At 36.9% G+C, this 16,704-nt stretch overlaps 1 protein-coding gene across 3 annotated transcripts; it reads right to left on the minus strand.

Moving 5' to 3' along the window:
* Window positions 1-6,735: 6,735 nt before the first annotated feature.
* On the minus strand, window positions 6,736-15,338 carry LOC104587975 (Protein kinase superfamily protein). Of its 3 annotated transcripts, XM_010245759.3 has the most exons (16): window positions 15,198-15,338; window positions 14,566-15,110; window positions 14,403-14,461; window positions 12,905-13,906; window positions 12,632-12,698; window positions 12,466-12,528; window positions 10,095-10,158; window positions 9,891-9,984; window positions 9,729-9,812; window positions 9,552-9,641; window positions 9,036-9,063; window positions 8,233-8,760; window positions 8,078-8,139; window positions 7,438-7,547; window positions 7,273-7,360; window positions 6,736-7,188 (listed from the first exon to the last, which is right to left on the minus strand). In XM_010245759.3, exons 2-16 carry the CDS (start codon window positions 14,993-14,995, stop codon window positions 6,913-6,915), a joined length of 3,045 nt encoding a protein of 1,014 aa, XP_010244061.1. In that variant the 5' UTR covers window positions 14,996-15,110; window positions 15,198-15,338; the 3' UTR covers window positions 6,736-6,912. The 3 variants fall into 3 exon arrangements, with proteins under 3 accessions (XP_010244061.1, XP_010244060.1, XP_010244062.1); XM_010245758.3 differs by having other exon boundaries at window positions 14,566-15,334; XM_010245760.3 differs by having other exon boundaries at window positions 12,932-13,906; window positions 14,566-15,247.
* Window positions 15,339-16,704: the final 1,366 nt, after the last annotated feature.

Below are 16,704 nucleotides of genomic sequence, written 5' to 3' on the forward strand. Positions count from 1 at the left end.
TTACCACAGACAGCACCAATTGTTGCCGCACGGATTGGCCAAGGGAACGAGGTAAATTCACTCTTCAGGATCCGGGTGTTGGCCGAGGACCCCGAGGACTATGGTAGGACTGTAGGCCGAGGCGAAGTCCCTGGTGACCAGAGATATTACAAGACAGGGAATGTCAGAGGCCTCGGGCAAATACCCGAGGCAGAGGCTCCGACACTCAAGTTAGTACGAGGTGTAAAGTTGGAGAGGGTGCAAGAGAGGCCTTGGAGATAGTCCTCGGATGCACCAGATCTCCTTGAATAAATGCTAAGAAGACAAGGTAGGTGCAAGGAGTAAATGAGTGAGTGGTGTTGGAATTTTCTGTTCCGGATCCCCTTTAAGGGACAGTTACCTCTTATTTATACTTGAGCGTGCTGGAGGTAAGTGAATATAAATGCCCCAGATGAGAGTCGTACGAGGTTAGGCTGCAGGCCCTGGTGGGTACGTCTGACCGTCATGTGGTTGGCTTCGTACAAAGGCAGCAGGGCTCCCTTCTACGGTGGCTGATGCTGTCAAGCGTTAGTGGGCTGGGCCTCTCAGCCCACGATGGGCTGGGCCAAGCTAACCCACATCACAACCTATAAATGAAATGATGTAATAGTCAAATAATAAAATTTAAAAAAAAAGAAAATAAAAATAATCACAAAAATTAAAAGAAAAACTAGATAAAAATTTTGGGCACATATCTAATGTTATATATTTATAAAAATAAAATATTGAGTACATCTATAATATCATACATTCATTATATTGCACAAAATAAATATTATACATAAAAAATAATTTTTTCAATGATATAAATGTAATACAAAATTTAAAGTCAACCTAAAAAGCAAAATATTTTCTTTCTTTTTTGAAAAGAAAAAACTATTGTCCTTTTTGGGTGGTGGGTTATTGGTTTGGGACAAATAAATTAATTGATAATGTCATAGTTAAATAATAAATCTGTAAAAAGTAAAAAAGTACAAATAATAAAAAAAAAATGTATAAATCTCTAATGTTTTATATTAATTATATCAAACAAAAAATTAGTGTAATAAGTAAAAAATATTTATATAATGTAGATGAAATATATATTTTAAAACTAATTTAAAAGCAAATCTATTTTCCTATTTAGATGATGGGTCAATTATCCAACTCTTCAAATAAACTAATGGTTAAATTTTAATAATAATAATATTATTATTATTAATATTAATAGTAATAGTAATAATTATTATCGTAATTTAAAATTTCTGTGCGCAATCCACATGAAGATGGAATTTTTTGTGTATATTTACTTTTTATTTTATAGGGTCATTTACTATAACACCCCCTATAGTTTCACAAATTTATTTAAACCTACCCTATAGTTTGCATTTTACTAAATCAATCTTTATAGTTTGCAAGCTATTTACTTAATCGGCCTTTCATTAATAAATATTTGTTTTGCTAAACTACCCCTATCTTTGAATGTAGTTCCTCTCAAATGAGGGTGTGGAACTTTCTTTTTTACTAAACTATCTCTATCTTTGAATGTAGTTCCTCTTTAATTCTGAGGGCTAATAATATAATATCCTTTACAAATTTTCACCTTATTTAATTCCCTTCTCATTAAGCCTTATATTTAAGGAACTAATTCACATTCTCTCACATTAAATTTTGTATTTAGTGTATCTTTTATGGGCAAATTTTTAAAGTACCCCTAAGGTCTAGCTAATTGACTAAATCTACCATTAATGTTTGACTATTGTCTTGAAGTGCCCCTATTGTTTTTGACAATTGACTAACTCTACTTTATCATTAGCACCCGTTAATATTCCGTCAAAATCCACACACGTGATGTATAATTTTTTTAAAACCGAATTTCACCCTTCATCCCTCTCCCTCTCACTTCTTCTTCTCCTACCCGACTGTCTTCTTCCTTTCAACAGCGGCAAACCCAGTGGCGCTAATAAATTTTCAAAATGAAAATTTTGAAAATGAAAACAACCACTGGCTGTTGCTCTTTGGTGAAGGCTTTGGTTTCCTTGTGTTTGCTTCATTGTGCATTAAATTTTGAGTTAATTAATGTAGTCGGATACATAAACAAAGAGGTGCTAAATCCAAATCATTGTCATTATACCAGCAACTCCCAATGTAGGTACATGTTGATCACCACAACTGCAATAGCGCCAAAGGTGCTAAACCGATGCCACAAAGACACCCGTGATGAGTTCATGACTTTTTACACATCTGCAATGAGCTCAAAGCCTACACAAACTTGTGATGAGCTCAGGGTCACCACAGACCTATAAAAGACCCAAAGCTAGGGCACCAAAACGGAATTCAAAGTTGCCAAATATCTGTGATAAGCACAAGGCCATCGCGAGCCTGCGGTGAGCTCAAAGCCATTGTGGGTTTGCAATGAGCTCAAAGCCATCGCGAACCTGCGATGAGCTCAAGGCCATCGCAAACAGAGAAACATGTGATTTATCGACATCACTCGTGACATAACGCTCAGTAAGATTAGAAAATACACATAAGATTAGTATTAACGTCATCCATGCCACGTCAGTTTAAGAGACTCGCAAAAGGAAGTAGCATATGTGTATTATGAGAATCCTTAGACGAAGGAAAACCTCATCCTACAAAGATCTCATAAGACACATGGAAAAACCCTAACGGTATCCCCTAACAATTGACATTGAATCAAAGATTCTCTTTCCTAGTGGGAATAAAACACTTTTGGTTCCTTCCTTTCAGGACATCGGGATCTCTCCCTATAAAAGGAGGCTTGACTCATAACAAGAACATCATTCTATCAATCAGATCCTTTAGCCTACCCTTTGCCCTTATCCCTCCTTCATCTTTCAAGGAGACCCCCGTACGTAGCCTTACCACCACACTTACACCCACCATCTCGGCACTCCAACGAGGTGCTTCAACATTTGTCCTTTTCTTCCTCGGTTCGTTTGAGTTTTAGAATAGAAGACCTCTCCTCTGGCATCACCGGCTTCATGGGTCCGACGCATAACCCTGCACCGTCCGTCCATCAATGTCCTTGAAATTCACATTGGTCCCTGAATTCAAAAGCTCTTCAATCCCTTCAAGATCTCCTTCGTTATCCAAATACATAAGCCAAAAAGTATCATATCATCATGCTTTGGTGGCTTAAGTGATGACTACTTGCCCATAGTAAACCTCCCCTACATCATTGCTTCCATTTTCAAACAATCCAACACCAAAAATTCAAAAGAAACCCAACGCTCTTAAACCTTCAAAATTCACAAGCAAGAACTCCAAATTTCACGAATTAAACCCCAAGCAACAATACCCGCTTTGAATTTGAAAGATTTCAGAGAACCCTAAAACCTTGACTTTTCTAAGAATTTTAGGGTTTAACACTGAGTCAAAAGAACAAAAGACCTTTCCTCTGGCATCATTGGCTTCATGGTAACTTATTCCCACCAAACAACGTTTAACTAACATTGGCAAGACCTCACTGCTAAAGAGGCTAGACCTCTTAAAGAATACACTCAGTCCGTCCGTAGAACTCACTGCAAAAGCGAAAAAAAAAAACCCTACAAAAGCTACCAAAATTTGCACATGTATCAGTATAAACCCTCGCCGCTTTGATTAGGGTTTATTAACACTAAACAAACAAAAAATCAGTGTTCAAAATACAAAAACCCTCACCAACCTCCACCAAACCTCCGTCGTTCGTTAGTTGCAATGATCGCCGTCATTGGCGATGGTGATGGTGTTGGTTGCATCGATAGATGGCACTCCCTCCCTCTTTTGATTGATGGGGCGAGTGTTTGAGTAGGGTTTTGAGTTAAGTTATAATGAGGGACACAAATGTAACTCCGTAGAAGGGTAAAAACAATAAGAGTAGCGACAATCAATTTTCAAACAATAAGAGTACAACACTTAGTCAATTAGCTAAACCATAAGGGTAGTTTAAGAAATTTACCCATTTTTTATTTAATACATTCTAATAATTAGATCTTTATCAACTACATTTTAACAAAATGAAACCCATGTTTTTTAAAGGATAAAATGCTAAATCCTCCCCTGAAGTTTCTAACCATTACTGAAACTCCCCTGGAAATTTGGTAATTGCAATCACCTCCCCTGAACTTTTTAGCATAACTGCAAGTAGACCCCTTCTCTTATAATCCTCTAACAAGAGGCATCAAAATGTCCAAAATAACCATTTTATTACTTTGACTAAAATGTTTATTTTCCATTTTTTCCCTTCATATCAATCACTATCCCAAATCCTTCCAACCTCTTTTTTGAAATTGATTTATTTTATAAATTTTCCTTCATATGAATCCCTCAAAAAATTGCAATTTTAAACTTTCTTTTTTTATTGTTCATAAAGCTTGCATTATGCTATGCAAAAACCAGCCTCAATGGTAACTACATGGGTATTTTGGACATTTGTGTGCCTCTTGTTAGAGGATTCTAAGAGAGAGGATCTACTTGCAACTGTATTAGAAAGTTCAAGGGAAGTAATTGCAATTACCAAACTTCAAGGGAGATTTTAGCAACAGTTAGAAACTTCAAGGTAGGTTTCAGCAATTTATAATTTTCTAAAATTAACCAAAAAAAATGAAACCACTCTTCCATCCAAGTGGTGGATAAACCAATTCAACCATTTAGGGTCAATTGGGTGAATCCATGTGGGTCATTTCTCTGGTATTTTATATTAATTGTAATAAACAAAAATAAGTATCATAAACAAGAATTGTTTATATTGATAATAGAAATGAAACACAAATTTTAAAACCAACAAAAAAATGAAATCAAATTCCTATTTGATCCAGATCAACAATTCAACTTTTAATTCAAATGTGTCAATATTTGAGGTCATAATTAAACAATAAAAATTAAAAAAATAATAAAACTGAAAAAAATACATAAACTTTACAAAAGAAAACATTTGGATGCATCTCTAATATTGTATATTCATCTTATTAAACAAAAACAAGTGTCATAAATAAGAATTATTTTTATGCACATGGAAATATAATAAATGTAAAAAATGTAATTTGAATTTAGTCCCTTTTTAATTGAGGGGAAAAAATGTATTTTGTACTATTATTTTTTACCTCATTCAAATCCCTCTCATTAAGTCATATATTTGAGGGGCCAACGCCTATTCTATCTCATTAAATGATATATTTAAGATATTTTATCACCAATAAATTCTGTTATTAGATCTATATCCAATACTTTTGACAATAAATCTCATTTTTTCAAAGTTGAACCAAAAAATGAAATTGTCCTCCTGTTTAGGTGGTGGATAAGCAATTCAACCATCTAGGTCAAATGGGTCAAGTCATGATGTCATAATTATATAATAAAAATTAAAGAAAGGCAAAAGCAAAAAAAAAACTGCATAATATTTGTAGAAAACATTTGAATCATCGTTAATATAGAATTAATTTATATATATAGAAATATATAAAATTTAAAATAGTTTGAATGTTTATTACTATCTTCGTCATCTAAAATTGCCACATACAAATTTACTAGTACCTTGAATGTCCTGAATAATGTTTACACTACTCCAAGTCGATTACATTATTTTTGTGATACAATCAACAATCGATTTGGAATCGCTTTGGTAATTCTTCTCAATAGCATTTCGAATTGCCTCCTTTTCTGTCCATGCTTTAGCAGTGCTTATAGTGTTAACCAATTGTGTAAGTCTCCCAAGCTAATGTGTTTATGGTTTGGGCCCATTGAAAATTTGACAATTTCTCAACTCCTTTATATGTTGCCGATACCCAATATGGTCATGCGCAACCCAACCAATGGAAGTTTGACCATTACTCCGAACAATGGCATCAAAGCTGATTTTAACTTGGTTTCTACCAGGGCACCACTTCGTTGTGCGAACTGCCTGTAATTTGGCATAGGCCAACCCTATGTTGGGTTCAAACCAGAGATTAGGCTAGGCCCAGGCTGCCCAGTGTAATGCTTATCCCTACTTAGACTTAGTGCCCGTTTGGGTGGACTTTCATGCAGCAGCTTCTGACAGTCATGAGCTGAAAAACCCATAATGCCATGAAACCATGTTTGATAAATAAATAAATAAAAACCGAAAGCCAAAAATAGGCTAGCATGAGCCACAAGATAGACTTTCCAGTGAAGATATCTCAATTAGCTTCTCTGAAGTAGCTCAGCCAACACGACTCAATGCAGAAGCCCTCCTACACGGGCTCTCATTGTAGACTTCTAGTTATGCTTCAACTCAAACCCAACAACCCTTTTTTAAGTACAAGCCCAAACTAGACTTGTGTAAGAAATGAACTGAATCGAGCTTACAGCTTTGGTTGAACGGAAATCCGCTCAAGTTGCCCAACCGAAGTTGCAGGCTGCAGGCTTTAATGGATGGTTGGAGACAACAAGGACTTGGACAGTTGGACCCTTGAAGCAGTCAAGCAAATTATAGGGGAGGGCAGATGTAGTAATATTAAAAAAAAAAACACTTGGGAGGAGGCTCCTCTAATGTAATTTGTCATCCTTCGAAGAGTAATTACCTAGTTATTTAAAAATATCATTACCCTTTAAATTAGACTGAAATCATTGATACAGAAGAGATACAGGATGTAAGGTGCCAACTGCCAACCAGCTGGTTGGTCCAGCAGGTTGCAGGCTACCCCCCCATTGCTGTGTAACGGTGTAACCCTTCAGAAGATACCCAAAAAAGAGATACAGGATGGAACAATTGGATACCATGAGGAAAGAATGAACGGCACACTGAGATTGGACAATTTACAACATTTTGCTTGCATACAAGAAACCAAAGGAGTTAGCCCAGTACATTGGTGTCAGTTGTAAGCTGAAAACTTCACAGCTCTCATCACATTTGCCCCTGAATCTGAAGCCTTCACAGCTGCACCCAAACAGTCACACTTGTCCATGTGAAAGAGAACTTCCTGGGTCCATGTTGAGGCCCCGCCTCAACAACCTCTGCTTCCTGAGGCCCTCATGACATGAAGCAAAAAACTCGTGCCTAAGAGCTTCCTCGGCACTAATCCTTAGTCTTGGGTTCACAGTCAAGCACTTATCAACAAGATCAAATAGTGATCTGGGTATCAGATCAAGGAAGTCTGGTCTTTTTGTGTTAGCTTCACACCATGCCCGTAGTTCCAGTGATGGTAAGGACTGTATATCAAACAGTTCCTGCAACAAATAGGCATTCTTTAACACAACGCACTATCGCTACTGGAGAAAAATCAAATTCAAGAAATTCAAACTCATGAGTACCACTGGGAATGAGGATTCACGGTTGTGTAGCTTGGCCACTTCCCATAGGTCTTCACTGCCCTTCAACTTTGCTATGTCTTTTATATTCCTGTAATGACAGCAATATGGTCAGTGGACAAATGAAAGATTTAAACCACTACGTTTTGGGAAATACAAGCATCTTACTGCTCAGGATCACCAACGAAAGGTGTTCTTCCAATCATCAGATAAAGTAAGGTAACCCCAGCAGACCAGATATCAACCTTAGTATTTTGATGTGGAGATCTGAACAAGACCTGCACAAACATTAAATTTAATGGTGGTGACAATTTGATCATAGAACACAAACACAGGCATGTATAAGCCTCCACCAATAAGGATGGGTCGTTTTTTGTGGTACCAAGTCTGAAGGTCCAAGACATTGATATATCCACCATATGGACCATACTAAATTTTGTATCAGTAAACCAGATATGATTGAAAAAGACAAAAATTAAAAAGAAAAAAAAAACAGAAAAGAAATTAAAAAATGTGTGAGCTGCATGTGAGGATCACTCATTGCAAATGTTCAGTAATTAACTTGAGCAGATGGTGACCACCAAATTAGAGTTACTGTAAGGGTGTTCTGTTCTATTAACTGTTATAAAAATGACTACTCAATCCCATGTAAAAATGACATGTATGAATGTCTATGCATTCATGCACATCTCAAAAGGAACAGAAAATTTGAGAAGTTTCAGGTGATATCCTTGGATCAGCAGAGATCAGGGTACAAATAAAGGCTGTTGAATTTATTATAAAAGTGATAACAGTGGGAAGAAATTACCTCTGGAGCCCGGAAACCCTTGGTTCCCACACAAGGCCCTTCTCTTTTGTGTTTTCCATACCCTAAAAACAAAGGAAAAAATGCTTGGTCATTGAAACCTTATTGGAGAGAATTACTAAACCAATGCTGGAATAATCATGAAACAGGTAACTTACCCTTACTCTTTAACATGCCAGCACCAGGAACAGGAATTCCAGAAGAGTGCAAAGGCATTGGAGTCAGATAAAAAAGTTTCCTCTCCAGTTGCCCAGGAGCAGCAACCCTCTTCCTTTGAGAAGCCGGAACACTTAATGCATCACAATTTGGACTTTGCATTGCCTCCTGCACTAGACTGAGCAACTCCTTCCTTCCTTGGCATGGAAGAGGTTCCCTCAATCTCTCTGCTGAAGGAGTTCTAGTGCTTGTTGCATCTTTCGTTGAGGTTATGCCGGAGCCATCTGCACCTTGGCTTCTGAATGTGGTTCTATTAACCATTTCAGGATAGGCTTTTGCATGACCCACATCAGCTCTCTTCTTCATTCTCTTTGGTTCAAGAGGTGACTTGGTGTCCTTTGCAGTTTCCCGATTGAATGCCTCCCAGATTCTACCACATATTACTTTACTACCTTTGGGAGGTGGAACAGATTTGGAAATGGGCGGGGTGGCATGATTAAAGCTAACATTGCAATTTGTTTTTGATTTTCCTAAGAAAATAAAAAAAGAACTCCATCAATTTGTTTCTTCTGAAAAGCAAAAGGGAAGAAATACTGCAAAGAGCTTGGAGAAGATACAAAAGGCCATTGATAGAACTGTTTCTAAGTTTGTATGCCCATTGGTGCATGCCATGTCTTAATCAAGTATTTAATAAAATGGAGAGTAAATAAGACTCGTATAAAAGGCAACTTTCATGTATATGCTTAAAACCACATTTTAAGAACTAAAGATGAACATGGACTCAAGGACAGGACAGGGAGCTTACTGTTGGAGCTGTACTTTTGCTGTAGATCCTGTGAAAAAAAAGAGAAGATAAAAATAGAAGTTAAAACTTCACATTCTCAACAAGTTCAAGCATATTTAGGGCCATTTTGGGAGGGCTGAAGCTTAAGCATAGCTACTTAACGGTAGCAGCTAGAACGAAGTCAAGCAACATTTGGTGAGAAACTGCTACAAAAATAATGATGGTAAAAAGAATGGAATAGAGTGAAAAAAAAGGAAATGGGCATTATTGCCTTCAACAAAGAATTTTAAAAATGACAGCACAAAGATCTGGGCTAGAACCCTGCATATGCTACAGAATGAAGCTTGATCTCACAGCCAGTCAAGTGGCTGAATGACCACAAGCTCTGGCTCTCCATGTTTTTCACCAAAAACTTCTTTTTCATCTTCCTTGACTTGAAACGCACGAAAGCTGAAAAGTTGCATTAGGACAGCCCTCCCAAATTGGTACTTTGTAAGAAAAAGGAAAGGAGGCAGTAGAAAGATAAGTATTACTGACCATTGCTAGGTTAAAGTCAATAAGGTAGCCTTTGTTAAGACTACGACAAAAAAGGAAGTTCCCAGGCTTAACATCTCTATGCACTATTCCCTGCAAACATTGAGACATCATTTCCTTTCTGAAGGAAAAAGGCTCAAAATTCACCAAGATGCACAAGTCCTTTTGCAGATTGTTTACCTGCTTATGCAGACTAGCTAGGGCCCTAAACATACAATAACCATACCACTGTAGCTGAAATATATCTATTTCTCTCTTCAACACCTACAAATTAAAGCAAAATGGTCTGAGAGAAGAAATAACAATATAACCCACTGAAGCATCTAATAAAGTAATAATTACCTCAGGTCTGTCATGTTCAACATGCTCTAGAACAAAGCACTCAGAGTTGCCACTCTTGAAAGAACCTTCATACTTGATCACAAAGTTCCTACCCCTGCATCAAAAGGAATTGCCTTGACATCAGAATTTGCAGTTCCTTAACTTAAAAGGGGGTAGCAATGTTTTTTTTTTCACAAAATACAATAAATATCTTGGTCTCCTTACCCAAATCGCTCTAACATCTTCAACTCATTGTTAACATGGTGGTTGTGAGCATTTGCATGAGGGCCTAAAGAAATCAAAAAGAAAAAATGAGGGCCCAAAGAAACATAAGCAAGCGCAATGACAAGATTTTCTTTGAATAAACTTTTCTGACACCTTGTAGTTAATTCAGAATCAGAAGCAGTGGTGAATTTTTTTGAAAACTGTCACAAAACTAGATGAGGAAGGCTTGTTAAACTACCTACTAGAGTAGAAACCTAAATAGACATGATAAAAGATTAAAGAAATCAAGTTTACCATGTTAACTTAAAAGGGAATACAACTAAAAACTACAGGCATCAATCATCCATTTAGACAATCACATCCCAGTTGGGGTCTGACTATCTACTATTAACATTGTTGGTTCAGACAAAACTTGTAACCAAAAGGCATATACTCTCCAAAGTGGTGTATGATCAAAATAATGACATGAAAAGGATTCTTTGATAAACCATCTCAATCACAATTCTGTATCTTTACATGCCAAAAGATTACAACTGTCCAAAAGCTGAGCTAGTGTCTGGGTTCAGTAGTGAACAAAGTATATAGTACATGCAATCATAACCGCAAGACCAATGCTGTGCTCACCCAGCAAATTGGGAAGAAAAGATCTTGAAGGTCATCTGGATGGTTTGGTTATCTAAATCTGTAACTTCTGAATTTTTGTTCATCCTAGAAGTGGCACAACTGTTATATGGTCTGGCTTGAGAATCATGAGCTCTTCTTTTTCAAATTTCAGTAGCCACCATGACTTTATTCTGTGGTTCTTATTTGACAGCACAACTGCACAAATGGAACATGAATTGATTTTTTCAGTAGCCATCATGAGCACTTTTATTTGACACCATAAAAAATGGAACATGAATTGTTTCTGGCAATTTTAAGGTTTGATTTTTACTCCTAGAGAAACCTAGTGGTGCTGACTGTATTATATTATATTATATCTCTTCTCTACATCACATATTTTGTTTTCAGTTTGTGTTTATTTTGTTGAATAATTTTTATCTGAAAGCTGCTTTCTTATTGTTCTCACGTTTTTCTTGGCATCAGTAAATTGTCCTCTCCATCTCTCTGTTTCTCATCTTCTCTCATTATCTTCCTTTCATTCTTTGTTAATTTTTGTTATTTAATTCATAGAATCCATAAATAACACAATCTGGACCTACTTCCCCTGGTTTCTCTTAAATTTCCAAGCACTCTTAAATTCCACCCAGACCCCTTCCCAAGAACATTTAACCAAAAGTGTAAAAACCTAAACTGAGGACCTCATAGTCTGGTTTCTAGCTTCATATAGATCTTTCCAGTCACAATAGACTACTATTTGGTGGTCCAGCATCAAATAAGTTGCTAAGATAGGCATACAATAGTCACAGGGAGGGGGAGGGAGGGGGCAGAGAGAGAGAGAGAGCAATAATTATACATCAAAACAATAAGGACACACTTTTTTTTTCTTTTTCCTTTCTCTCCAAGCCCTAAATTATGAGTATGGTAAGTTGAAATTAAATTTCCACAACATTGCAGTGAACCTTATCTAGAATAGAATATCTTGCAGAATAGCATTCAAAATCCTGCCTATACTCTTCTATTGTTTGAATCTTTGGTATCCATAGAAAATAATGTTAAACAACTTCTACATTAACAGCCTGGGTTCATTAATACAAGGGGCAAGATGTAAAGATGCAGTTACTCATACAATAAAAGTCATCATTTTAGGTTTTTGATGGTTTCTTATTTCCCCTAAAACAAAAATCCTAAAACCAGATTTGAAGCAGCAAAGTTTGCTTATATAATATAATTACAAATCCCAGAAATCAGAATAACAAAAAACAAAATTATGTTTAGTAAGCCTATGGTAATGGGACAAATGATTGTGAAGAAGCCCTACATCAATGCCTGTCTTGGTTACTATAAGTTAATATTCCTAACAAGAAGCTACTAAATACAAATAATTGTTGTTATGACAAATATTTGTTGCATCAAATCCAAGACTCAAAATACTGACACACAATACGTCAATACCAATAAATTGAGTATTGTGTGCCAACTGCTCAATACTCCTTTTTTAGTTTTGTTGTTTTCAATTTGATCCTTGAAAATATATTTGTTAGGATGGATATTAGCTCTGAATATTTTCCATGTCAACAACCTTCAAAATCAATACAATACACCCTGTATTGGGCATATCATGTTGATACTTTAAATCCTTGACAAAATTTAATATCCTAAACAGAAAAGCATGTTGGACTAGATGCAACCAAATTATCCTACTCATACAAATTCAAGAATCAGAATAAGCAAGCACAATGCATAAAATACTTATTAATGACTAACATACATTTAATAGCAAATGTTTTTCCATCATCCTTTCTCCGAGCCCTGTATACAGTGCCATAACCACCTGCATATTTGAGCAGAAAGAGAGTGAACAGAAGAACCAAACTATACTTGATGAATTGAGGAGCAATTAACTGGAATACCAACAATTGATGAGGTTTTGATACCTGATCCCTCTTCTTCCTCTATGACAAAAGATTCAAAGTTTGGCAGTATTTTTTGCTCCACTTGATTCTGCATTTGACAATTAAAATATTATTATGAATCATTTAGCTTCAAGGAGATGATCATTTGAAATAGCACAACTTGAACAGTGTAAGTTACCCCCCCCCCCCCCGAAAATAAATAAATAAACCAACCACTAGGAAGCAGTTACCAAAACTTAGAAACTATCAAGCCAAGCATGACACAAGTTACATTATTACTGGGAAGAACATTACCTTTGGAGTTATTGAGGTAGGATCTACCTTGTTTTCTTTGGTTTGCACATTATGATTACGGCTGTTCTTTAACTTGTATTTCATGGAAATGAACCTTTGATCCCTCTTACTTTCTTCCTGTTTAGCAGAGTTAGCATCTTTATTGTAATGAAACGACCTAGAGAGAACTTGATGTCCTAGAGCCGAGGCATCTCTGTCAACAGTCTTCAGCCTGGGAAGGGATTTTGTTGGTAGCTTCTGGGTAGCAGAGTTTTCAGCTGATGGAAGAACAGCCTTGACTGCCACTTTACCGGCTTTTTGCTCTTTGTTCATGGATATCATCACATTACTAGAGTTCCTTAACTGGGACTCCTGTTTGACAACTTCATCCATTAGAGTAGCATTATCTGTTGGAATATTGTTTACTGGATCTTCTCTATGGGTACCAGAATCATTTAAATCTCGTTCTTCCTTGTCATTCATCTCCATTCTTAGTCCCAAATCTTCAACTGATCTGCTTACTATGGCATCAAAAGGATGACCAACATGAATACTGGCTGAAGCATTGTGTTGTGCTCCTTCTAGACAAGATATCACATTCAACTCTGTTTCGTTTCTTAAATCCACCTCATCTCTTTGTACTTCCTTCCATGAGGTTGAATTTTCCACTGTAATTGTTACAATAGCTGGACCTGTATCAGGATCATATGCCATAATCCTTTCCACTGTTATTGGGCTGGGAATTTTAGAATCTATTTGAACATTTGCAGAACTATGCTCGCATCCTAGTATGTGCATGGACCCACCCAATTTACTATTCACAACTGTTTTCTTCTTGACTTCATTTTTAATTTCTATTTGTTCAGTGTCCGTTGCAAGACTTGGCAACTGAACATTGGATTCGAGAAGCAAAGGTCCCATTGCAGGCACTTCATTTAAATTACCCAAATCATATGCCATGTTGATATTATCACCTGATAGAAGACTCATGTTTCTGATCATATGATTCGCAATATCATAACCCTGCATGATGCACAGAATTCAGATGCTACCATAGTAATGACTCATGAGTGAAAAATTAATAGTACAGAGAAGAAAATGAATGGAAAGAAAACCGCATGGTTTTATTAAACAAAATACTTTGTTTAAAAAAAAAAAGGGAAAAACAAACGGTGAAAGAAGGAAAAACAATAGGGCTTTGGAGAAGTATGGAATTATGTGAACCCATAAGTCATGAATGCTGCAAGCCTGCAACTCTGAATTTCAAAACCCTTGTGCTTTGGTGAAACGGTATGGTGGAGAGTGTGTCAGGTCACATAATGGGGAAAATCTTATTTTAAGCATTAACAAAGTATCTGTTAAGATTAAAAATGAGTGTCAGGTAGACAATCAGGAGCCGTTACTCATTAGAACTGACACCCACTCAGGTTTGCATCATTCCAAAAAACGAATAATTCCCGAAAATAAGAAAAGTTCTGCGAAAATTGATCAAGATAAAGAGAGGTGAAACTAATGATACCTCAAAAGAATTACTTTGAATCCTGTCCGACAACGAGAACAAAATTTGACCATCCTCATCTGTGTTCAGTTTATCTTCATCAATAAGTATCAAACAAATTGGATAAAACCTCTATGGAATATCTAAAGAAATTCTATTTTCTAGCATGAACTGCACTTCTTACCACTATGAGAAGGTAAAAGAAATCTCCTTTTCGCTGTTGGAAGAAGAACGCAATCAGCCCTCGGTGCCTTCCGCTTTCTAAAATACGTGCGAACAACATTATCCCATAATTTCTTCGGTTCAGGAACCCTAAGCATGATACGCGGGACAAATGAACCAACAGCCTTCGACGCAAACTCTTCGAAAGCCGATAAAGCGAACAGAGAGATCGTAACAAACAGATCATCCGTCAAGAACAAGGGTGAACGAGGGATTAAGCACAAGGACTCGACAAAATCCGGTGACGCACGGAACAAAGTGCATCTAGCACAAAGTTCCCCAGGACGAGCAGGACGTCCTATGCTCAACAGAACAGCCAGAAGATGCCATGCTTTCTCGATGTCCGTCGAGCTTACACTACACTGCTCCGAGTCTGTAAGATAAGCTGCCATGGCGCACTAAAATGGAAAAACTCTGGTTGAAGTTGGACGACAGCCTTTAAGTTCAGATCCGAACAGTCCAATGAAAATTAGTGACTCGAAGCTTCCATTGGCACGGGTTCCAGATCTAGAGAGAGAAATGGCAAATTAGGGTTTAAATCCAATAAGCACACCAAAAAGTTGGGGTTTTCAGAACCGTTTCAGGGAGATCTACCTGATGAAACTTTCTGATGCGCGATTGAATGGTTTGGACAAAATAACGCCAACTTTGCTCGAGAGATTTATCCGCTCAGAGAGAGAGAGAGAGAAGGTGGGAGAAGGGAAGCATAGGTTGCAGACAGAACAATGGATAGTGACGAGAAGAGGCGCGAAAGAGAGTTTTGAGAGTTAGCACGTGCCACTTCTCACGTGCTAAGTTCCCGCCATTTTCATCTATGACCTGGATGTGAAAATCGCGAATATATTTTTCAAAAGGTATATTTAAATGACAAAACTACCCCTACAACACTGGAAGTAGTCCTGAACGAAATGAGATTGTGCGAGTATTTTTTATGGGGTTTTTACTCATCCCTTTTTATATATTTTCGAACTGCCGTTGATCTGGATGGTCAGACTGTTCGGTTAGAGAAGCATTCAGTCAATTGGTTCTGTTTTATATCAAACCCAGTCCTTGACAAAAAACCATTAAATCGATTAATGATTCATTGATTCGAGTGGTCAAACTGTCAATTCATTCAATGGTTTTTGACTGTTTTTTATTAATTATTTTTTTAGTTTTTTACTTTTTATCGGAACGGGCCATTCATTCAAACCGGATAATCAAACCAATAACTTAGAAACTGGTGGCCATAACAATTCCGGTTCCAAGTCATTTTTTAGAGCATTGATGAAAAACTCTAGAGTTAAACACTAATGGTTTAAAATGTATGAATCGTTGTACTTTGAAAAAACATGATAAACTCTACTCCACCTAAATGCTAACAAATCTAAACTAGAAATATTGGAGTTTTACATGGATCTTTATTTACACTGCAAACAAACATCAACAAAAATGAACTAGCAATGGAGGTTTACATCAACACCGATTTACACCACAAACAAACCCCAGCTGTACGGTTTGGAAGTGGATGTTAAAGTCAACTCATCAAAATTCAAAAATCTTAAAAAATAAGTAGGCGTGATGCCACCATCCACCGTGAAAATCTCCTTTTGTAAAAGAAGCAAAAGTTTTCATTTGAGATGCATTTTGCAATTGCAATTATGGTTTACTTCTAATCTAAGAAGAGCTGTAAAACGAATCGTGCTAGCGGGCACGACATGGCCTGTGGGCCATTTTGGGCCGTGTCTCCCTCCCTTAGGATATTTTGAGGGGTCGGCCTGGTAGGACCCATGGCTCGAGCCAATGCAGGCTTGCGCCATCCACGTAGGGGTGGCCACAAGCCGAGTTTCTCACGAGCTATTCTAATTCGGCTTGGTTTAAATCAAGAATCAAGCTGACCTCGAGCCTGGTATATAGGCTTATTTGCTAATCAGGCCAAGCTCAAGCCTAGTGAAGCTCGGCTCGTGAGGCTCGCAAGCCTAGTATAATAAATAAATAAATTTTTATATATACATACATACATACATACATACATACATACATACATACATACATACATACATATATATATATATGCATATACATATATAAATATATATAATAAATAATTTTTATTATATAA

This window comes from Nelumbo nucifera, chromosome 1 (genome assembly GCF_055504915.1).
Source record: "Nelumbo nucifera cultivar China Antique chromosome 1, China Antique-T2T, whole genome shotgun sequence".
NCBI lineage: Eukaryota > Viridiplantae > Streptophyta > Magnoliopsida > Proteales > Nelumbonaceae > Nelumbo > Nelumbo nucifera.